Source organism: Sturnira hondurensis, unplaced genomic scaffold (genome assembly GCF_014824575.4).
Source record: "Sturnira hondurensis isolate 20B ecotype Veracruz unplaced genomic scaffold, ASM1482457v3 Scaffold0008908, whole genome shotgun sequence".
Taxonomy (NCBI): Eukaryota; Metazoa; Chordata; class Mammalia; order Chiroptera; family Phyllostomidae; genus Sturnira; species Sturnira hondurensis.
Window position 1 is genome coordinate 4,452,574 of NW_028081539.1, and position 24,682 is coordinate 4,477,255.

The following is a 24,682-nucleotide window of genomic DNA, read 5'->3' on the forward strand; positions in this document are numbered from 1 at the left end:
AGAGGCTATCTTTACATTTTTCATTTATTTGGGGGAATTGAGGTGGAAATGATACTGTTTGCTAGCCTTAGAACATGATATGATTGTTCCATTTCTGTAGGTTTTCTTATTTATCTCAGCAATGTTTTGTGGCTTGAAGTGTACATACAGATCTTGTATGCCTTTTGTAAAATTTATATGCAACATTTTTTATTTATTCATAGTCTTTTGAATAGATTCTTTTAAAATTTATTTTTTGCTAATATATGAAAATACAGAATTAGTCTTTATATAGATTATGTCATATACTGTATAATATTGCTGAATTCATTTATTGGTTTCTACAATTTTCTTTATAAATTTCATAGGATTTCCTGCACAGATGATAATATTGTCTGCAAATAAAGACAGTTTTCTACTTCTATACTAATTTATGTGACTTTATTTATTTTAGTGCACTGACGAGGCTCCCCAGTGCAATGTTGAATTAGATTGGTGAGAGCAGGTATTCTTGCTGCCTTTGTGATCTCACGTAGAAGCCTTTAGTTTTTCACTAGTAGGTGTTGGTTGTTGGTTTTGTGTAGAAATACTACATCAGGATGAGGAAATTCTTTTTTACTCCTATTCTTTTTAGAAGTTTTCCTCTTTTTAATTATGATAAGGTGTTGAATTTTGTCAAAACTTCTTCTGTGTTTGAGTTATATGATTTTACTCCCTTATTTTCTTAAAATGATTTATAACATTAGTTGATTTTTTTATGTTACACTAACCTTGCATTATTGGGATCAACCCAACTGGTCATCTTAAATCATTGTTCATTGTCATGAGGGTTGTTAATGATATCTTTGTTTAGCTTTGGTATTCAGGTAATAATACTAACTTGTATTTTCTAAAAGCATTTATGTAGAATTAGTATCATTTCTCTCTTATTAGTTTGGTAGAATTCACCAGGGAAGCCATGTGAACGTGGGCTTTGTAGGTGTGAGAAGGATTTTAATTACTAATTAATTTTCTTTACTAAACATTGGGATGTATAGATTTTTTTTCTTGAGTCAGTTTTGGTCATTTGTGCCTTTTAAGAAATTTGTCCATTGCCTTAAACTTTCAAATTTGTTGGCATATTTTGTTTATAATATTGCCTTATTCTTGTCCTTTAGTTTAGGATTTATAATAATGATTTATATTTCACTCTTAATATTATACTTTGTAATAATGATTTTTTGGTAGTTAAATTGAAATCAGGCACCAGGGGATTTTTCCCCATTTCCCCCTGCCATCTGGGTTCTGATGATGAGTAGTTCTTTGTTGAGGAATTCTTGTATAACTTTCTCTTGCATGAAAATTATTCTGCTTAAGCACTCTAGTTCTCAGAGGGTGAATAATACCAAAAATTATTTTCTTAGGAAACTAATCTATCTAGATTTTTCAAGTGATTTATATAATATCATGCAAATTTCTTTTATGATTTTAAAACATCTATTTATTTTATCATTTTCCCTTTGTCATTTACTCACTTTGAATATTTGTGTTTTTACTTTTTTCCATTTGATTGTATGAATTTCTAGATGATCTATTATATTGGTTTTTATTCAAACATACAACATTGTAATATAATTATTGACTTCATTGATTTTTCTGTTTTTTTAAATTTTTAAAATTTATTGTTCAAGTACAGTTTTCTTTTACTCCCACCCCAGCCCACCACCCCCAGTGCTCCCCACCTCCCTCCTTTTGTTGTTTTTTAAAAAGTTTTATTTATACTAGTTCTTCTTTTTTCCTTACATTTTTTTCTCTAGCCTGTATAATTACAAAGTAAATCTATTTTTATTATCTTACTGTTATTTTGCTCTAGGTAATTTATAAATATTTTCTGCTTATGACTTCAACTGTATTCACCTGATTTTAATGTACAGTGTTTTCATTAATATTACTTTTAGAAATCCTGCAACTTTGGTTTTATTTCTAAAGAGTTGTTTAAAAGTTTAATTTTATTTGGATTGAGAGTCTTTTAATTATGATTCCATTGTCAATTTTGGGTTTTATTATACTATATCAGAGAATATTATTTGTATAATTTCTTCCTTATGATGTTTGTTGAAAAAACCTTTTTCTTTGACTTCTTATATGTTCAATTTTCAGGAGTGTTCCCTGTGCATATGAGAAGGTAAATCTATTTTGAGAATGTGAAAGTCAACATACATTCGTAAGACTAACTTTATGGAAGACCTCGTCTAGATCTTCATATACATACTTTGGTTTCTTTGCCCTGTCTGGACAGAATGGTGTGTCAGTGCCCTTTTCGTGTGTTTCCATCTGCTTCTCCGTCCATCTCTGGTTCGTGAAGGTGGTTTCTATGTTATTTGTGCATAGATATTCATAACCGTTCCATCTTCATTTTTAATAGTGGCTTTAGCATTATATAATGTCATTTTGTCCCCTTTATAAATTTATAACTTGAATTTGACATTCAAGCTATGGTCTTATACCAGGATCACATTCCTCCTTTCTGATTGTTTCTATTTGCTTGCAAAGCCTTTGCCTACCCTTTGACTGTGTTAGCTTCGGCTTTTGGAATCACTTTGTTTTAGTTGTTTCTCATATCAAGCATAGAGTTGGTCTTTGGTTTTTAAAGCATCTTATTTTTCTTTTAGGAGGTTAATTGAATCTTTATATTTATAGGCTGACAGATTGGTCCTTGTTATATCACTTATGCTATAGTTTTTTATATTTACTATATTCATTATGTTACATTTACTATGCTGCTTTCTCTGTGCAATTTATTGTTGTGTCTTTTTTACTTTTATTTTCTTTGGAATTTAAAAAAAATTATATATATATATATTTTTTTCTAGTTGTCTTTACCCCTCCAGTTTTATTGAGGTAACTGACATAGAACACTGTGTAAATTTAAGGTGTATAGTATAATGATTTGACTTACATATATTAGGAAATCATTACCACAGTAAATTTAGTTGACATCCAAATTGAATGACACAGAGAAGATTGGAATGGCTCCTGCTCAAGGATGGCATGCAAATGCATGAAGCATTCCCATTTTTTTAATAAAAAAAGGAAAAAATTTCCTTGTGATGAGAACTATTAGGATTTATTGCCTTAACAACTTTCAAATATACCATGTAGCAATGCTAGATACTAATGGTCTTTATACTAATACCTTTAGTAGTCTATAAAGACACTTCAGGATTTCTTTAGTCCCCCTTCACCTTTCATAGGCATCTAATCTTTGTTTTGTTAACTTTAGATGATATTCTGTTATCTATGTTATAATTAATGAATTTATTCTATTTTGTCCTTTTTTATTTAATCATGTAACTTCTACATTTTTAGATCATACAATATTTACAAACTTTTTCTACTCCTTCCTCATCTTTCTTTTAGATCCCCAATTAAATATATTTAGTGTTTGTCACCAGTCCCTTGACCTATAACATAGTCATAATTTGAGTCTGAAAAAACTTCTCCAGTATATTCCTTAGAAAGGGTTTGTGGATACAGTATTCTCTGAATTCTTATTTTTTAACATTCTATATTTATATTACTTGAATGATAGGGAATTTATAAAACCCCTGTCTTAATGTTTTTCCTTCAATTTCTTTGAAGTCTTGCTCACTGGTGTCATTATGTTGCTGATGTCAACCCGATTGTCTTTCTTTGTAAGTGGCTTTGTCATTTGTATGGAAGCCCAGAGAGTTTAAACAAACAAACAAACTTTGTTTAAGGTCTAATAGCATAATTTATGTATCAGCATTAAAAATTTCAATTATCCCCAAATCCTTTCCATAAGGAGGTTCAGGTCTTCTTTTAATTCTGGAATGTTCTCTTGCATCTAGTTTCAAATAGAACTCATTTTTAGATTGTTTGGTTTATAGGTACGTTGAGACTTCTTTGACTGGCTTCTGTCTCTGTCACTTTCTGAGCCTTTCTATCTTTTTGGAAATTTCACTTATATGGGCTGTGTTTAGTTGCCTTCTCAGTGCTTTTTTAAATTTAAAATTAAATATATTCCCCCTTGGTTTCTAGTAATTTAATCATGATATCCAAGTTTATTTTGTTTTTTTCAACTGAATTCCTGAATTGAGTTAGTGTATATATCTACATCTGAACATGCTTGTGTAATGTTAACCTATGTGACAACGTTTTGTTGCCGTTTTCTTCTGCTTTGTGTGAGGAAAATTTACTAAAATGTTTTGATTCTCCTTTTCTGTTTTTTCTTTTAGTAGTTTTGTTTGGGTATTCTCTGCCAATTCCTTTGCAGTTTGAAATGTCACATAAATTCAGACTTGCAATAGTAGGCAGGTGTAAGCGTTTGAGTGGCTACTAGGCTTCTTAGAGTCTCTCCCTTTTTATGTATAGTGAAGTTAAAAGTTTCTTTAAACAATGAAATTATTTACTGGGAAGAGTTTAGTATATCTTCTGTTGCGGGTGTGGAGAAGTGAGACATATACTGTGTTCAGTTACGATTCTCGCGGCACATCCTAGCATGGGTGTCTGCCAGCAGTTAGATCTAGACAAGGAGCCTCCGCATCATTTGGAGTGGGGAATGAGTGGGGTGCTGTGCAGAGCTGGAAGGGTTGTCTTAGGTTGTGTAAGGGACATCGGTTTCACTGGAAGAAAATGCAGATGCAGGCAAGTACATTGATTTGGCCGCAGGATGTTTGACTTGTTTTCTCAAAAGAAGTGGGAGTGGTCACGTGTTGCGAGAGGGGACAAAAAGGCAATTTTGGTTGATGAGATAACTTTTTATACTCATATGTCTGTGTGGAAGATAGGGCAGAGAGGAGGCCAAGGACATATAGAAACTGCACTGAAGTCTGGATGAAGCTGAAAGTCACAATTTGTGTGACTATTGTGCTATTATTTTCCCTCCTGTGTCCTGAGAAGCCCAACCATAGGTATTTCAGTTCGATTTACTCAAAGTTGGGGTTTGCATAAGCAAGGGAAGCAGATAACAGAGAGGTAAAGGGTGCAATTTCGTTAGAGGTCAATTGACATACTGAAACATGGTAATTAAGCTGGACATGAGAAGAAGTGAGCATGAGAGAGGACAGATTACAATAAAGAGCATAATTTTTTAGACACTGACTACATCCTGGCTATTTCCCAGTACTTTTTATGCATTTTCTCATTACTGTCATGAATCATTATGAATTGTAAGTGAAAACTTTTACCATTTTACAGAAGAGGAAACTAAAGAATGGAGAGATGAGATAACTTGTCTAAGAATTTGTAGCCATGATTTAACAATCAATGAAAACTTCTTTCACCAAATTGAAAACCCACTATACTCAAAGAATCTTTTCCAAATATAGGAAATGATGACTGACTACATTATTGACTTTACTGTTTTTATGCATTTTAGCTATATTAAAATATTGACCTAGTTTTTATAAATACTCATTTTGCCTAAATTATATTGCCAAACCACAGCAGCACAGATATAAAAGCATTTGAAGGCTAAAACAAATAGTAAAAGATTGTTAAAACCCTGATTTTGTTGCTGGCAGTAGAGTAGCTGACTTTTAGGCGTCTTCTCCTAAGTACTTAGAGCTATGCAAGGCACTTTCACAAAGGTTCTTATTTTTTATTTTTTTAAAACATATAAAATTAGGAGTATTAATGTCATTTGGACATTAAGATCAGATTAAGAGAGCTTGAAGAGTGCACTCAAAAGCACAGTCAGTCACACAGCTGAGCTAGAATCCGGGCCTCGTTTGTGTGACCCTGTCCATGGAACAGGTCTCTCAAACTTCCCATCTGTTGGTTTCTTCAGCCAGAAGCAGCTTCTCAGCCCTGTATCTTTAGTATAATCTCTGGAATGCTAGAGATTTGTTTACGTGTGAAGAATAAACTGTGCAGTAATATCAAAGTCAAAATGAAGTGTTTAATAATGAAGGGTTTTCCTCAAAATTGAGTTATATTATAATCTTTAACCTGATATTGAGGGGTTGCTATGATCACAAACTAAATTACTCCCCTTTTTTTGTGAGTTCAGTACCAAAGACCATAGCATGAAAGGAGATGCACATGCAATACAAGTTTCATATGTCTGGTTTTGGTTAATTTCCCTTCTTAAAAATAATTGGTTTGTTGTAGAACAAATCATCTTTGACATTAGCTGTAGAAATTGGGTTGAGGAAAATGTTTAGTCTGACTTTTTCTTAATTATTTTTTAATCAATAAAGGAGTGCATAAGGTAGCAAATGATATCAATAAGTTAGAGGGAGAGGCATGCTCTGTGCTGTTTCTGACCAGCCAAACTGATTGGCTCTTCAGGCTATCAAAGCAACCAAGTGGCCAGGTTCAGTTCTGGTTACAGTACTGAGTTTTACAGGTTGGCTGTGTACTGCATATGATTGTGTTATGGAAAATGCCAAAAGGAAATCGTCTTTTCATCTCCCAGGAAACATTATGAAAAGAAAGATCAGCCCTGGCAGGGCGGCCCCGTTGGTTAGAGCGTTGTTCCCTTCACCAAAAGGTTGTGGGATGGACCCCTCCTCTGGGAGGGCAGAGCAGATGGCCGATCGATGTTCCCCTCTCACATTGATTTCCCTCTCTTATCTCTGTCTCTCTCAAATCAATAAAAACATGTCCTTGGGTGAGAATTAAAAAAAAAACAAATTAAAATAATGAAGGGAACACTGAGAACACTCCTAATAAAGATTATGGCTCTCATCTTGTGATAACTAACCTACATAATTCTTCCAACAACAAATGCTGTAACCCTATCCACAAATGTTGTTTTCCAATCTATTTATTTGTTTGAAATTAAGCATTTGAGAAAAATAGTCCATTTTCCCTTCCTTGATATGCTTCTATGTTTGTAAAGAAGGGGTGATATAGCCTTAGATTCAGTCTTGCATTCTGCTTAGCATATTCTAAATATCATAGGTGATTTAAAAAAAACTTACATAAGATGTGTTTTCTGCCTTTAAAGAATGTGCCAGTCAGGAAACACCTACATAAAAAAGACACCTGCTGAACAACCTGACAATTGTAAAACTGAGTGCCAAGTATAAAGCTGTACAGTGCCATTGTAGTTCACAGATGGATGGACTGGTAAGAGCAGAAAGAGTGTGTAAGTCTCTATTCAGATCTGAGCAAGAACAAAGGTTCTCAAAGTGTGGTCCCAAGGCAGCAGTAGTAAGACCTCCTGGAAACCTGTTGGAAATGTAAATTATTGGGATCCACTGCAGGCCTACGGAATCAGAAACTCTGGGATCTGCACACTGACAAACTCCCCAAGTGGCTCTGATGAGGGTAAAGTTTGAGAATCGCAGCTGTAGATTATAAAGAATATATTATATATCATTCTGATTATCTGTCCTAACGAGAAGTAGGAAGAATAAGGATAGACTAAATCCTCAATGAAAATCCTGTGGGATTTCATTATTGATGAATCTTGCTGATGGTTACTTTAAAAAAACAAACAAACAAGCAACCTCCTGCTAATTAGAATAAAATAACCTTTGGTTAATGGTCAGAGAAGTAAAAGGAAAGACTGTTTACCAACCAATTTAGTCTCGTAATACCAAATTCATTTTTCTACCCTTTGACAACTACTCTCCTCCCTTGATTTTATATAAAAAAGAGCTAAACTACAGATTTACTTAACAAATCACATATGACAGTGCCTGGAGGTAGGGGAAGTTAGGTGGCCTAGTGCTTTACAGCAGTGCCATGGTTCCCGCACTGGAATGTGAGAGATCTGTTACAACAGACTGTGGGTCTCCATCGTCCAGTACTGCGTATGCAGGAGGTCTGCAGGGGGTCCTGCAGTTTTGCAGTTTGAAGTTCCCACATGAAGTAGAGCTGATCTGGCTGCTGTGGGGGCCATAGTTGAGAACCGCCGACGGGGAAGAATCCTCCTAATTATAAATGTGTGCTGAGCTGACGTATAGTTGTTACATTATAATTGTTATTTCCCTGATGATGTGGGACCTGACATGTCCCCTTTAGTTGGCTTTTTAAGCTGTAGGTTTAAACTAAGTGCATTTAACATGTATCTTTTTTCTCTTTAAAGTTTTTTATAGGATTTTCTATAGAACTGTTCAGTCAGCAGGACTCCCCTTTCCCAATTTGGTTAATTTACAGGAAAACATACTTTTGCTCCCTCTGTTCTCAACTGTCAACTAGTGTTTGTAAATAAAATTGAAACAGATGAACTATTTAGCTTTGGTTGGTATTTCACCGGGCTAATGAAATGCAAGAATTCATACAAGCAGGATAATCTCTGTTTATATAATGTGATATGGTTGAATGTTTTCCTAAGTGCTCATTATATTAGCCAAGATTTGTTGGTTCTTCCCTCTGTGGTTCATTTCTTATAATTTTGGGAAATTCATTAGAATGTGAAACCTTTGTAAACAGTGTTGGCATATCTCAGTATATGTAATCTGAGACACTTCCCATTTTAACCCATTTCATTTCAGGCGTTTGAGGTATTTACAAAAAAATGCTTTTGTTTTACTTTCTTTCTTGCTCTTATGTAGGATGAAACGGTCTGCCTGGTATGAAAAAAAGTGTTTACTTGTTATGTAATACTTCACTGAACAGAGAAAAAAATTATAGCTTTTAATAACTGTTAGGTTTCAAAGAGCCTAGATTTGGAAAACACTTAAGGTGTCAGTGGATATAAAATAAGATGGTTAAATAATTTGAGCATAGAAGGTTAAAGGTATAGAACTAAAAATTATTATACATTTTAACAGGTTCCTAAAAATACATATTTTTTATGTTCATTTTATTTATTTATTTATGTCAATTTTTTTATTTAATTATTTTTCAAGTACAGTTTTCTGTCTATTACTCCCATCCCATCCCACCCCCCATCCTCCCCCCTCCCTCCCATTTCCACCCTTCTCAGTTGTTGTCCATGTATCCTTTATATAGGTTCCTCTAAATCCCTCCCTTATTTCCCCTGAAATTCCCTCCCCTCTCCCCTCTGGTCACTGTCAGCCTGTTCTCTATTTCAGTGTCTTTGGTTATATTTTGCTTGCTTGTTTGTTTTGTTGTTTTAAATAGGTAATATGAAAGTGCCAAATAATTTCAAATAATAATCTACAAATAACTCCATTGTTTATTTTTTGATAACTCCCTTGTTAATGAAAACACTTTATTTTGGATTTAAAATGCATCTCTTGGGGGAGCAAGGTCAAAGTAGATTTAATAGGATGGTCAATTTTAAAGTCAAAACAAAAATAAATATTAAATAGATTGATGTAAACTTTGTTCACATTTACTTTGACTACAAGAATAATGTGCTATTCTCATGAGTATATACTACCACAATTATTTTATAACTTAACTACCATCATGTATAGATTTGCTATTTACAGTATATAGTTACTTTATGAATTTCAGAATGTTATTTGATGTTAGCAGAAGTTACTATCAGTAATCTAGAAGTAATTTTTATTTTCATTTGTATCTAATATGCTTTAATATATAAATAATATATATCGTTATCTTATAAGCATGTCTGAAAATGGAATTGTTTATTTCTTTTTCTTGTTAAAAGGGAGAGGCGGGCCCCCCAGGTACCCCGGGGCAGGATGGACCACGGGGAGAGCCTGTGAGTACCTTCTCAACTCACTTCTCAAGCTGCAGCTCTTTGCCTGTTGTGAAGTCTATTGACTATTTAAATTCTCCTCCTAGGTGCCCTATTCTTCTTTAGTCACTTCCAGATTTGGAAGTTGTATAAACTTTTTGTGGGACACTTTAAAACAGTGAAATATTTAATCCGATTTCACAACCCAGGAAGGATTTTACTGGCAGAGTAAATCACAAGCAGCCGTGTCCACATGAATCAGGGCTAGCACAGCAGTGCGGTCTGTTGGTGGGCCTTCTCGCCAGAGCCACTTTCCCACTGCTCAGTGCTTTGTAGTATGTTCTCTGGGATTGCATGTTTAGAAGAATCAAAGTAAATAAACATACAATTAAAAAGTATTGAATCTGAATTCTAGATACATGTATTTGTAGCAAGTGTGCCACATGACGCCGCTTCAGGTGAGTTTTGGAAATATATTTGTTTCCTGCTTATTCCTACGACTCATGGTCAGCTTGGCCAACATTTAAAGACCAGTGGATTTCATTTTATTTGTCAAAATGATGAATCTTTAGGGAATTTGCAATTAGTTGGGGGCGGGGAGATAGGTCAAGAAATTGTATAATAGCCAATATCTATTGCAATAGCCACTTTCTATCAGAAAGTGTTCAGTTAAGTGCTGGGAATCTAAATATTGGACATCAGAGGGAGAGAAGGGTGCCCGAAGGTTCTACATGGGGTGGGGGGATTAACCTACTCTTGGAATCACTCAATCAAATATTCACCGAATTCTCATTTTGTGCATCTTGATGCACTGGCACAAGTTCTTTCCTTAGCTACTGCCTTCAAGGGCTTATAATCTGGTTTGGATGATAGCAAAGAATCGTGAAAATAACTACTGACCCCAGGCACACTATACTAAACGCCCAGTAAGGATTTAAAATGGACTCAGAATGTGAAGGTAGTCTCTGCCACATTCCAGATGTGTGAACTTGGATAAATCACTTCACATCTCTAAACACCTTTCTCCTCTTTAAAAAAGTAGACATAGCTCTAGTGCCTACTTCATAGAGTTATTGTGAGGCTTACGTAGGCAATGAGAAAATATTTGTAAAACCATTGTGCAAGTGCTGAAGGAGGATAGCAAGGGACTCTTGTATCGTGGGGTGATTGAGACATTTTTACCAAGGATTTGGAGCTAGATTTTGGTCGAGAAAGGATGACTGGGGATGAAAGGAAGAGGAAAGGGAGAACTAATGAGTGACGACACACAGCTAGGTTGGTGAAGAGTGTGCCCAGGAAATAAAGAAATGATCTTAATGAGGTCCTGTGATGGGTCCTTGTTGGGTGGTAGGAAGTAAAGTTGGTGATTTGGATCATAAGATGGATATCCTAGAATATGAATTTGGGAAGCAAACATTACTCACTTGCTTTGAAAGTTGTGTAAGAAAAATGTAATAACATGATGAAAAGTAGTACTTTAGAGGCAGTTATGAGCTGCTGATATAGTTAGAATGAATCAAAAGGAGAAGAGGCTAGAGTCAGGATACTAATTAGCTGCCTATTTTGACAGCCCAGGCATGGGCAACTAGGGTTTTAATGGAATGGGAGAATTCATTTAGGGATAGTGTGACTTTAGTATGTCTGACCAGCAATTACGATTAAAGAATAATTCGAGGGCTTGGTATGAGATTGGTTATGAGCTTGGCTATATTTATATTTTTGTTTCAGAAAAATATAAAGTGTGTGTGTGTTCATGCTTGAGTGAGTGGGGACAGAGAGGGGACTTTGGGAGGGGAAGACGGAGAGGTGAGAGAGAAGGTGAAAGGGAAAGAGGGAAATGAGGGGCGGTGGACATCAGAGACCAATTATAATTTGAGTTGATTGTGTCCTAAATGTTCGTGTCATTTGTAAGCATAGTGACTGATTTTTCTACAGAAGCAGGTGACAGGGCAGCTGACCAGCAAGTCTAGGTCCACCGTAATGCAATGTGAGCAGCGTATATTTGCTTTGCAATTAGCACTGCTATGATCCCATTGAAAAAAAACAATGGAAAAGAAAGACACCAATTGGCATTTTCTCCCACTCTTCCTGCTCCTGTTTTATTCAAGACTGACCCAGTCTAGAGCTTTTGCACTAGCATACATTTTTATACCAGGCAGCATAGCCCTTCAGAGTTCAACCCAACATTTAGTGCATTCCTGAAATGTGTACAGCATTGGTTAACGAGGGCAGGAATATGGGACTGCCCCTTGGAAACTCACAGCCTCGTAGTGGAGATAGACAATGAAAGGATTGAAAAAACCCCTAAAACTAAATTACAAAATTCTAAGAGTTAAAAAAAAAAGACAAGCAAGGAATTGAGGCCGAGAAAAACGGCAGTGAGATAGTGGAGGTTATTTAGATGTACTCTCTCCTTCTATACCAATAAGATAGAAAAGCAGGAGTTACCAAGTGAGACTGTTCAGTTCCTCTCCCGCCAGATCAGGACGGGCAAGTGAGGGTCCCTCTCTCTTTTCTCCGACTTCTCTCTCTTTCCTGCCAAGTGGTGGGGGGCAGTCAGGTTTCCTGTGCTAGGGGATATGATCTGTTAGGGAAACAATGGCTAGATTAAGCCTTTAACATTTACCCATATCATCTGTATATAATTCTTCTGATTTTTACTTTTTCCAATTAAGAACAATTAACATTACAAACTGTTACTGTTATTTGGTGACTGATGAAAATTTGGTTATTAGAAATATCATCCTGTGAAGATTGATCTTTAGCATTTGTGGAGAAGCTTTGAAAACAGGAAAAAATTGAAGTTTATATATTTGGCAACACTAAGACATGAAGACTTCTGTTGCATGCGCGTACTGGTTTTAAGAATTTATAATGAGTGATTTGGCCCCACTAAAAAGGACATGTTCTTATATTATTTGTCCTATAATGTAGGAGCCAAGAAAATTAATGGAGCTTAAATTGAAAGGACAGAAGCTCCTAGAAAAAAATGCTTTAAAGCTAATTAAACACAGCTTATAGCAGCCGGATGATGACTCATTCGTATAAGTAGATTGATAAATATGAACTAACTCCTGGAATCCAACTTGAGGACAAGGGCTATATTTCACTGGAAAATGATTGTACCACAGAAAAAGATGAATACCATATGATTGCACTTATATGTGAAAGCTAATGAATAAAATAAACTGACAAACAAAATAGAAACAGAGGCATGGACACATGGAACTGACTGAGAGTTGTCAGAAGGGAGGGAGAGATTGGATAAAGAAAATGAAGGAATTACCAAAGAACATGTGTGTTTAACTTATAGATGCAGACAACGTTGTGGGATGACCAGAGGGAAGGGGGGTGGAGGTTGGGTGGAGGCAGTCATATGGGAGGGAAATGGGGACATCTGTTAATAGTGTCAATAATCAATGAATGAAAATGTACAATTACATTCACATGTCTATACTTTATATTTTAAAGGCTAGTATTGTTGATCCTAATAGTAACTCAGTCCTCCCGGTAACTTACTTTCTAAATGGCAAATTATACTCACTCAACTTCAATTCCGGTGACTGTAAACTCAATTCTAAAACCTGCTGGACTTATTATAATTGGTTTCAACTATGCGTCACTGTGCTTAGGGATTATAGTGTCTCACTCATTTATCCAGTAAGCATTTATTGAGTGTGTGCTTTGTGCCAGACATCATATTAGCCGGGGAGAACATGCAGGTGAGTGTCATGGCCCTGCCCTCAAGCAGTGCGATGAGCCAGTGGACCGCAGCAGTGTATAAATGCATGGGAACAGGGCCTTGCAAATGTGTACAAGGTGTGTATAATGCTAAATGAGTTTGGGGATGCTACTGAAAGGGATGCATTCTTTCCCCCCCCTAAGTAACAGCATTATTGAGATATAATTCACATACTATACAATTCACATATTTAAAGTGTATAGGGATACTTTCTTGGCCAAATTCTCGAACATAAAAGGGAGACAGCTGGTTCTTTGGGCTTCATGGCAGGAGTCTGTTGCATGTTTGCAAACACAGAAAGAAAAGGAAATCATGATACTTTGGGAACATCTGACACTAGTTTGGGCTGCTAAGCATATGGGGAGGGGTTGGGATAAAAATACAAGATGAGGTTGTAGGGGTAGGCAGACTCCACTGCAAGAGAGGCCTCATATGTCTGTGCTATTAGGACTTAAATCTGAGAGCAGTGGGAGCCATTTAAAGGTTTTAAGTAGGGAAGTAAGTTGATCAGACTTAGAACGTTTTAGGAAGATCACTGACAGCAGAAGAGAGAATGTATAGGAGGTGAGCCAAGGTGGTGGACAGAACCTGGTAGCTGAGCTCTGTCACCACCAGTTCCAACTAAGGCAAGAACATTCAGAGTTGGGATGAGGAGTTTGGACTATTTGCAATAAACTGACAGGTACCAGTGGAGCTCAAGGATCAACTGCATGTGGGTAAGATGAAAAAGAATGACTCTCAAATTCTTATCACAGGCATAGAGGCGCAGGAAGACCAAGCAATAAACTGGAAACAGAGCAAGAAGAACCAATTTTGGCTAGGGGAGGTGATTCTAATATATTTTTAAATGAACCATGTCTAGATAACATTTCAACAGGATGGGGCATTTCCACAGGAGGACTAAGCTTTGGGTAATTAGAATAGACATGTAAAAATGGGGACTAATACAATTCTGGTAAGAAATAGTGGGTCAGATCAAGGAAAGTTTAGAAGAATTTCTGTGAATACTAAGTGTAGTAGATTGAAAAATGTTTTTCTTCCCCAGAAAGATATCAGACCTTAATACTCAAAATCTATGAATGTTGTCTTACTTGTATAATGGGTCTTTGCGGTTGTGATTAAAGATTTTGTGATGGTAAATTATCCTGGATGACCTGGTGGGTGGGTCTGATCCAATCCCTTGAAAGGCATTAAGAGCAGAACTGAAGTTTCTCAGAGGAACTAATGGCTGAGATTGGGGTGATGTGGCCACAAGTCAAGAAGTGCTAGCAGCTCTCAGAAGAGGGAAGAGGCAAGGAATGGATCGTCCCCTAGAGCATCTAGGGGAGTGCAGCCCTGTCTAGACCTTGACCTTGGATTTCTGGCCTCCAGAACTGTGAGAGAACAAAAGTATGTTGCTTAAAGCTAATAAGTGTGTGGTAATTTTTGTATAGCAGCCAAAGGAAACTACACTGGTCTTTTTGGCTACTCTGATCCTTAGCAATCATTTATGTAATGAGCCCATGTAAGAAGGCATGTGAGTACATACTGATATATCAAACTCTTCGTAGCATGTGTATTGATCAAACACATTTGGAGTTAAAGCAAATAGATAAATGGTTTTAAACGGCAATTTGGTTAAAAGCAAAGTTCCTCAGTGACCAGTATTTTCTGTATCATCAATTTAGTGAAACTTTCATGTATCTTTAAAAAAATGTCATCCACTTTTCACTTTTCTATATTTTTACATTCTATTTAGTGGCTTTGAGCCCTGCTGTCTTCCATGTACTATCCATTATATTGCACAGTTGGAACAATTGAAATGTCTGATGCGTTATGTATAATGTATATAAAGCAGTGTTTAAAAATATAATACTATTTGAATATGTATGGGTAAGAAAGAATGTGCATGGTAAACATGGTTTAATCATGTTTCAGTTACTTTGCTTTTCTTTCTCCCAGGTTGGATTTTGATGTTTGTTTTGTTCTATTTTTGCTTGTCTTCTATTTTCCCTTATGAGCATGTTTTTGTAATATATTATACAGAAACTAAGGCCTGGATTTTGAGTGTTTTACACTATTTCTTTTTTCATAAAATATGTTTAGTCAGATTATATTTTCATTTTTGTGCCAGGGGATGAAGAATAGATTGTTTCAAAGAATCTTCAATTGTTCAAAATGTGTTTTCCAGCCCTGGCCGGTGTAGCTCAGTGGATTGAGCACAGGCCTGCGAACCAGAGGATCGCAGCTCGATTCCCAGTCAGGGCACATGCCTGGGTTGCAGGCCAGTTCCTGGCAGGGGACACACAATACATTGTGTGTCCCTGGCAGAGACAACCATACATTGATATTTCTCTCCCTCTCTCCTTCCCTTCCCCTCTAAAGATAAATCAATAAAATTTTAAAAAACAAAAAACAAAATGTGTTTTCCTAACTTCTTACAAAATCACTCTGATTTTATCATGGGGGATTGGGACAGTATCAGGCAGCAGCATGCTAAATTTACCAGGAGTTGAAAAATGATGACTGGAAATATGAATTTTTGATCTAGTTTGATTTTGGACCAGATTACTATACTGGTCATTTTTGTGCATTGTCCACTCCTTGCTGAGCTAATGACCTGCAGTGGCACTCTTTCCACTGCTTCTTTGTCATAGCTATTCCTGTCCTGCCCCTCAGTCCTGATGACTTCTTGTATCTAGTAAAGCATTTTCCTCAGGCAGTCGGGGCCACTTGCCTGCTAACGCACAGGAAGCCTTATGGCGAAGCTCATGATGAAGATTTGTAGGTGGAACTAGGGTTCACTGCTTGAGCTGAGATCCCTGGAGCTCCATGATTGAGAATGAGAAACATTACTGCATTTTCTGGATCAGTGGAGGTGAGCGCATATTTCTTAGTTAAGGATGTCTTAAATCTTTTTATTTTGGAAATATTTGCTTTATCATTTGCTTCCTGGAATAAAGACATGGGGATCGTTGTACTGTATTTGAGGACATTGACTCATAGACGCTTTTGTTGTTCCCTTTCCTCATGCCTTTCAAATTCTTGCTAAACCACATGTTATGCTTGTCTTTATGGTGTAAGAGTAACTGCTGAGTCCTTTCAAGTCATCATTTACTTAAGAGACAAGTGGGCCTTTTGTTTAGTCACCTTTTCTGTGGTGTGATTACTTCACGTGGCATTTTTGTGCTTATCTACTGAAGAGATGCATTAAATTCTTGGGAAAAGTTAATGTTGAACTGCTCTGGTGGTTTCCCGTGTGGAATAATCCACTTTATTGTATGAGTAAAGTGGAGGTGTCTTTATTTGCCCACTTGACTATATTTCTGATTTAGATTGAGAGGAAAGGGAAGAAGGAAAAATCCCCACTACTTCTGTCCTTGTTCTTAATTTGATTCGCGATTGTGCTGCAAATCTTTCGTGCTGATTTGTAACACTTTTTCTGATCCTTTACAGGCACCGGGAGTGGCCCATCCTTGGTGTGTGTTGAGTGGAGCAACCTTAACCTGGGATCTGCTAAGAATTTCACATTGGCACCTGTAGGGCGAAGGCAACCCACATTTAACAACTTAGGACATTTTATTCCTTATAGTAATAGTTCTCTGTTAATTCCAGGTTAGGTTTTAAAACTTGGTTGAGAATAATATTTGAATGAATTTTTTAAATAGGCTTTATCTGAATTAAGTAATGTGAATGACCAATTATCTGCAGAAGTGACTAAATTTATGACTAACATCATCACATTTTTGCTTTCCCCAAATACGGCATTTGGAACAACTATTGTAATGACTATAAAAATATATTTTCTTTGGCCAATTATTTGTATAAATTAGTTAATAAAGTTTTACCAGGTATAATCATAGATTTGCTTGATTCTTTCCTATTACAAATGATTTCGTTGGCACAGTGGAAAACCAGACCCCCATCATAAAACTTTATAAAGCGACAGTGTGGATTTTAAGTTTTGAAGCTCTGTGCCTAAGGTATTGATTGTTATTGTTAATGTTGTTTTAAAGAAATCTTTTGTAACATGATCATTGTAAGATCATTTGTGAGCAGTAAAATATACTTATTTGAGTCTTCCTCTTCTTTGTTCATTTCTTTATCATTTCTAAGAGGCTTTATAGAACCCTGAAATGACAAGAGGAATAAATGCAATTGAACATAAGAAATGATGCATGATTACGTCTCAGAATGGGTAGTATATCCTCTGAGTAAATATGGTCTGTAGTTGGTTGGGGACCAGGGGCATTTTTGCTTTAAAAACCTTTGATATCTGAGAGATCCTGATATGATGTTCTTGAATCATCCAAATACATTCTCCATTTTCAAAGCATGAAAAATACATAATTAACATAATAGCATAGCTCAAGACAAGGCATGTTTATTTTTTAATTTTTTAATTTTTTAAATATATTTTATTGATTATGCCATTATAGTTGTCCCATTCCCCCCCTCCACCCTACACACCCCTCCCCCACCATTCCCCCCCTTTTGTTCATGTCCATGTGTCACAAGTTCTTTAGATTCTGTATTTCCCATAGTATTCCTGCCCTCCCCCTTGTCTATTTTCTACCTTCCATCTATGCTACTTATTCTCTGTAACTTCTTCCCCCTTCTCCTCCTCCCACTCCCCTGTTGCTAACCCTCCATGTGATCTCCATTTCTATGTTTCCACTCCCAATCTAGCTGTCCTCTTAGTTTGCTTTTGTTTTAGGTGTGGTTGTTAATAACTGTGAGTTTGCTGTCCTTTCACTGTTCATATTTTTTATCTTCTTTTTCTTAGATAAGTCCCTTTAGCATTTCATATAATAAGGGCTTGATGATGATGAACTCCTTGAATTTGACCTTATCTGAGAAGCACTTGATCTGCCCTTCCATTCTAAATGAAAGCTTTGCTGGATAGAGCAATCTTGGCTGTAGGTCTTTGGATGTCATGACTTGGAATACTTCTTTCCAGCCCCTTCTTGCCTGTAAGGTCTCTTTTGAGAAATCAGCTGACAGTCTGATGGAAACTCCTTTGTAGGTGACTGTCCCCTTATCTCTTGCTGCTTCTAGGATTCTCTTCTTCATTTTTATCTTGACTAATGTAATGATGATGTGCCTTGGTGTGTTTCTTCTTGGGTCCAACTTCTTTGGGACTCTCTGAGCTTCCTGGAAGTCTATTTCCTTTGTCAGACTGGGGAAGTTCTCTTTTATTATTTGTTCAAATAAGTTTTCCACTTGTGGCTGTTCCTCTTCCCCTTCTGGTACCCCTATAATTCGGATGTTGGAACATTTAAAGATGTCCTGGAGGTTCCTAAGCCTCTCCTCATTTTTTTGAATTATGGTTTCTTCCTTCTTTTCTGTTTGGTTGTTTCTTTCTTCCTTCTGGTCCACTCCCTTGATTTGAGTTCCAGTTTCCTTTCCATCACTATGGGTTTCCTGTGCATTTCCCTTCATTTCAATCAGTTTAGCCTTCATATGTTCCTCTAATCTGTTGCTAAAATCAACCAATTCTGTGAGCATCCTGATCACCAGTATTTTGAACTGTGCATCTGAAAGGCTGGCTATTTCTTGGTCGCTTAGAATTATAGGCTCTGGGGCTTTGAGCTGTTCTTGAGTCATAATGTTTGGTCTGTTCACACCTGTTATGTATGAGGGGCAGAGCCTTAGGTGTTCACCAGGGCGGGGTGACCCAGTGACTGGGTTGTGACACTCTACGTGGGGGCGGGGTCAGAGAGGGGAAAAAAATGGCACTTTGCCCCGCTCTGCTCTGCTCTCTCTCAGATTTCTGTCCCCTCTGTGGCTTCCCACAAGCAAATTGGGCCCCTCTGGTGCTGGTTCCCATGTGTGTGGGCCTGTGTACTCTCCAGAACCCTGTGGGTCTCTCCAACAAACTCTGTGAGCCTAGGAGCTTCTCCCAGCCCCTTGACCCCGAGAGAGTCATTCCAGTTGGTGCTTTCAGGCTCTATTTCTCATCACTGGGCCCCTAGCCTGAGTGGTCTGTCTCACTTGTTTGCTCCTTCACTTGGTTTATCAGTCTGGCTGAGTGGTTCTTGTTGTCGGACTCCGTAGAGTTCAATTTTCACTGTTTTAGCTACGTTTTTGTTTCTAAAACTTCGCTGTCTTTAAATTTAGTTGTGGGAGGAGGCACAGTTTTTCTACCTATCCCCGGCATGTTTATTCTTTAAGTATATATTAGTGATTATGCTATTACAGTTGTCCCCATTTTCTCCCCATTGCCCCCCTCACCTGTCCTCCCCTTCCTTCAAGCAACCCCATTCTCCCCCTTATTTCATGTCCATGGGTCATGCATATATGTTCTTTGGCTTCTCCATTTCCTATACTTTTCTTAATATCCCTCTGTCTATTTCGTTCCTACTATTTATGCTTCTTTTAAAAAATATTTTATTTATTTATCTTTAGAGGGGAAGGGAAGGAGAGAAGGAGAGAAATATCAATGTATGGTTGCCTCTCGTAAGTCCCCTGCTGGGAACTGGCCTGCAACCCAGGCATGTGCCCTGACTGGGAATCGAACTGCGAGTGTGTGGTTCGCAGGCCTGTGCTCAATCCACTGAGCTACACCAGCCAGGGACTATTTATGCTTCTTAATCCCTGTACCTTTTCCCCTATCTTCTCCTTTCCACTGATAACCCTACACATGATCACCATATCTATGATTCTGTTCCTGTTCTAGTTGTTCACTTAGTTTGTTTTTGTTTTTTAGATTTAGTTGTTGATAGTTGTGAGTTTGTTTTCACTTTAATGTTCATGGTTTTGATCTTATCCTTTTTCTGAAATAAGCCCCGATAACACTTCATATAATAAGAACTTGGTGATAATGAACTCTAGCTTTGCCTTGTCTGGGAAGCACTTTGTCTGCCCTTCAATTATAAGTGAGAGCTTTGCTGGATACAGTAATCTTGGTTGTAGATCCTTGCTTTTCATCACTTTGAATATTTCTTGCCAGTCCCTTCTTGCCAAAGAAGTTTCTTATGAGAAAGCAGCTAATGATCTTATGGAAACTCCTTTGTAGGTAACTCTCTGCTTTTCTGTTGCTGCTTTTAAGATTCTCTCTTTATCTTTAACCTTTGGCATTTTAATTATGATATGTCGTGGCATTGTACTTTGGTTCCAACTTTGGGGCTCACTGTGCTTGTATGTCTATTTCCTTCATCAAATTAGGAAAGTTTTCTTTCATTATTTTTTTCAAATAAATTTTCAACTTCTTGTTCTTCTGCTTCTCTTTCTGGCATCCCTATGATTCAGATGCTGGCACTTTGGGAGATGTCCCAGACTCTTCTTATTCTCTCTTCATTTTTTGTTTCTTTATTCTGTTCTGGTTGACTGTTTATTTCTTTCTTATGTTCCGCATCATTGATATGAACCCTGCTTCCTTCCCTTTACTGTTGATTCTCTGTAGATTTTTCTTTATTTCACTTAGTTTAGCCTTTGTTACTTTCCTTATGCTTTTGCCAAATTCAGTGAGTTCTCTGAGCATCCTTACCACCAGTGTTTTGAACTCTGCATCTGATAGGTTGGCCATCTCCATTTCACTTAGTTCTTTTCCTGGAGTTTTGTTATGTTATTTCATTTGGGCCATATTTCTTTGTCTCCTAATTTGGCGGCCTCCCTGTTTCTATATGTCAGGTAGAGCTCCTTTGACTCCTTGTTCTAGAAAAGGCACCTATAAATTCTGTGGGATGGAGGCTTTGGTATTCTCCAGGGTGGGGCAAACTGCTTCACTGCTTTGTGGCTCTGTATGTGGGGGAGACTTTAGGGAGGAGACAATGCTGCCGAGGCTTGCTTGTCACGCACCCCATTTCCAGTGATTTCGCGCCCCCTTCCCATTACAGCCAGAAGTTATGAGGCTTTGTTTTCCCAGCGCTTCAACCCTTAACTATGCAGTCTGGCCTGGGGCTAGGGTTGCTTGCTCCGGAGGTATCCTGTTTTTTCCTCCACCTATGCATGTGGTACCCCACACCGCCCATTCTGCTGGCCACTGTGCTGCACCATACCTCATCCCCTCAGTCCTGGCTCCCTGTTTCTGCCCTTCCTACCCATCTGGATGAACATGGCCTCTTCAAATCCGTGGCTGTTGGACTTCCATACAGTTTGATTTTCTGGCAGTTCTGGGTGTTTTTTGTTTTGAGGTTAGTTGTGAGCCTTTTTATTGTTGTGTAAGGAGCTGAGGTGTTTCTACCTATACCTCCATCTTGACCAGAAGTCAAGGCACTTTTATTTTAATACTGGTTTTATGATCCATATAAACTATCTGAGCAGATGCAATGAGAATGTTTTACATTCATTAACTTTCATTGAGTGTGGTGACAACTATATTTTTTTATGTGACCCATAGTGCATACTTTGGTAACTGGATCATTTCATTTAAAGATCTCTTTCTTTTTTAAAAAAATATATATATATTTAAAATTCTTCAGTGTGGTTACCACTTTGAACACCAGGCAGATGTATGATGCCTTTGAGAATTAATACCAGAAAATTATTTATGTTCTGGATATGTTTAAGGGATATTAAAACAGGGGGCAAATATCTGAGGAAGAATACTCAAAATATCTTAGTTTATATCAATATTTATTTTTGGTAATGAGGTAAGCACCTAATTAGGTAATTGATTACCAATAGTTCTAGCTATGAAAGTGGGTTACAAAAATAATTTTTATAATTTTGACTACCTCGCCAAAGTATTTTACTGTTTGAAATAGAGATTCCTAGTTATATCATTGTTAAATGCTCCATTTTACTTTGTTTCTTTAAAAGATTGTGGCTCTGAAATGCTTTTTGAAGAATGCATGTTTTGGAGGTTGTATAAAAAACAAGGTATGCTATTAACTAAAGATGATATCAGAGACTGGTATTTATAAGTAGATTCCAGAAGTCATGCACTACTCTAATGGTTCACAGTGAATTTAATCTGATGGAAAATACCAACACAGGATATTAGAATGTAAATTTTTAATGTTATTAAAACATAAGGACTAGGCTTTTTCAATAAAAGTTTCTTTCTATCAAATAAAGTAGAAAGAGTAATTCGATAAACTAATATTAATGCTCAATCAAGGCAAAGGAGTTCTATGATGATTTCTTGGTTCTAAAAACTGAGTAATGTTTTTTGTTATAACAGGGGAAAGAAGGGGAAGGGTCAAGTCAACGAACATGTGTAAAGGACCCATGGACAAAGACAATGGCGGGGGGGCATTGAGGTAGGGGATGGGTAGGGCAGGTGAGAGTAATGGGGGGAAATGGGGATAACTGAAATTGAACAACAATAAAAAATTATAAAAAACAATTTTCTTCTGTCTACATAAAAAAGAAGTTACTTAATTGATACATTAGGTGAAACAGAATTTCTGACCAAATATATTTCAAAAATGGAATAAATAAGCATACAAAATAGAAAACCTCCAAGAGAGATCCTTGGAATTGTTGCAGGTTCTTACTAAGATGTATAATCAGGTGTTAATGTTTGCTGAGCAATTACAGAATGTATAACATTTTACCAGGTGGTTCCAGATGGAATATTTGCTCTTAAGTTAGGGAAATGGAAAATTCACTCAAGAAACATACTCTATAAAGGTGTGTATAAAAATCTCGTGGCAGGTTAAGACATTAAAGAAAAATGAAATTAATCATAAAAGGCAAAGTGTTAAAAATTTTGAACAAGAGGTCAAAGTTGATAGCACTCAAATTGAGACATTATCTGGGAACAGTCAACATTATACCACACAGGAGACAGCCAACATACTCAAAATATCCATATCAATAAAGTTATTGGTGAAAATGAGTAGTGTGTCTTTTATTTTACAGAAAAAAACTAAATGAACTTTTTGGCCACCCCAATATATAATAGTTTTTAAGTAGAGAGACATAAAATGAGTTATATAAAAGTTAATTGGGAGATAATAAATCAAATGAAAAACTGCCAGATGACTCTCTTAGGTTAATATAAAAATATAGATAATTTTTATGAATCTTTGTTACTTGTTCACAAAGAACACCTTTTCCAATTGTGATCCATATATTACCTTAATCAGAATTACCAGAGGCACTGGGTAAAGTCCAGTTTTCTGGGCCCTGTCCTGTCCCTAGTGAATGATAAACTATATTTTTAATTGTTGCTCTGTGTGACTTTGATAACTCATGATATAGAGGCTATGAAAGAGGTTGATCAAAATAAAGGAATATGAAAGTAGTAGGAAGATGGTACTTTGCAGAAGAGAACAATTTTAATGACACTGGTAAAGGAAAATGGGATTATGGACTTACTGTCCTTTTAGATTGTATGTGCTTTAATGGCTCTTCTGCCTAAATAAGCTTCAATATTGCCATGAACAATAATGTAAAATTCTACTTCCAAGTGGATTCAGTTACCTTGTATATTTAAAATAATCTTAGATTATTTTTCTGAGGATTTTTTGAAATGTAAAAAACTGTGCGGGCCAATTTTTTATTTGTTGTATATTTTAATTTTAATATTTATGCATTGTTTGCATTACTTATTATACATTTTAATTATTTAACTTCTCGCAAATAGACAAAAGATATAGAAGTTATGTTATAAATTTGAAAGTCTGTTTTACCAAAATTCTGTTCTCATCTCCCAGAGTTAATAGCTCTTGTTCATTCAGTGAGATTCTCTTTTAAACTTTTTCTTTTTATAGTTAAGTATATAAACAAAACATAGACGTATTTTTAAAATAAAAAATGCCCATTGAAACATTAAATTTCCCATATTATGGATGTTTTACCATATCAGGTTATAAGGCAGAATGTAGAATCTTTATAGCACAAATGTAGTTCATTTAACCTCTCCTATTGATGTTATATATATTCTCAAATACTTAATAAAATGGTTTTCAGAAAAGATGTATTACTGTAAATGAAGTTACTACTTCAAAACTGCCTATCTTTTGTTTCTCATTTTAAGTAGAAATGTTTAGTGTCTCACTCACCAAGTCTGATGTTTGTAATTAGTTTCTGATTGACTCAGATTCAATTTTGCCAAGTTCTACTACTGGGTTATTAAAAGTTTCTTTTTTTAGAGTTTTTATTTATTTTTATTTTTAGAGATTGAGAAAGGGAGGGAGAAAGAGAGGGAAAGAAACATCAATGTGTGGTTGCCTTTTGTGCATCCCCTACTGGTGACCTAGCTCAGGACACAGGCATGTGCCCTAACTGGGAATTGAACCAGCAACTCTGGTTCACAAGCCGGCACTCTCTTGAACCACACCAACCAGGGCTGGGTTATTAAAAGTTTTACAAAATACATTTTCAGTACTTTTTGAAATGTTTTGTATTGTTCCTCCTCTATTAATACAGTAACTTACATGAACATAATACATAATATGGGTATACTTTTTCATGTTGGAACACTCATTACATCCTGAAACAAGCCCCAATTAAATCATGTT

General features: G+C 36.4%; 1 protein-coding gene and 1 pseudogene across 2 annotated transcripts in view; both read left to right on the top strand.

The window, feature by feature from the left end:
- Window positions 1–24,682, top strand: part of COL21A1 (collagen type XXI alpha 1 chain) — a 120,436-nt gene that overhangs the window by 69,761 nt on the left and 25,993 nt on the right. For both annotated transcript variants that reach the window (XM_037056352.1, XM_037056353.1), the window contains one exon: window positions 9,518–9,571. In XM_037056352.1, the coding sequence (XP_036912247.1) occupies window positions 9,518–9,571 (54 nt within the window). The remainder of the gene's footprint in view (window positions 1–9,517; window positions 9,572–24,682) is intronic.
- On the top strand, window positions 2,942–3,039 carry LOC118993844 (uncharacterized; annotated as a pseudogene).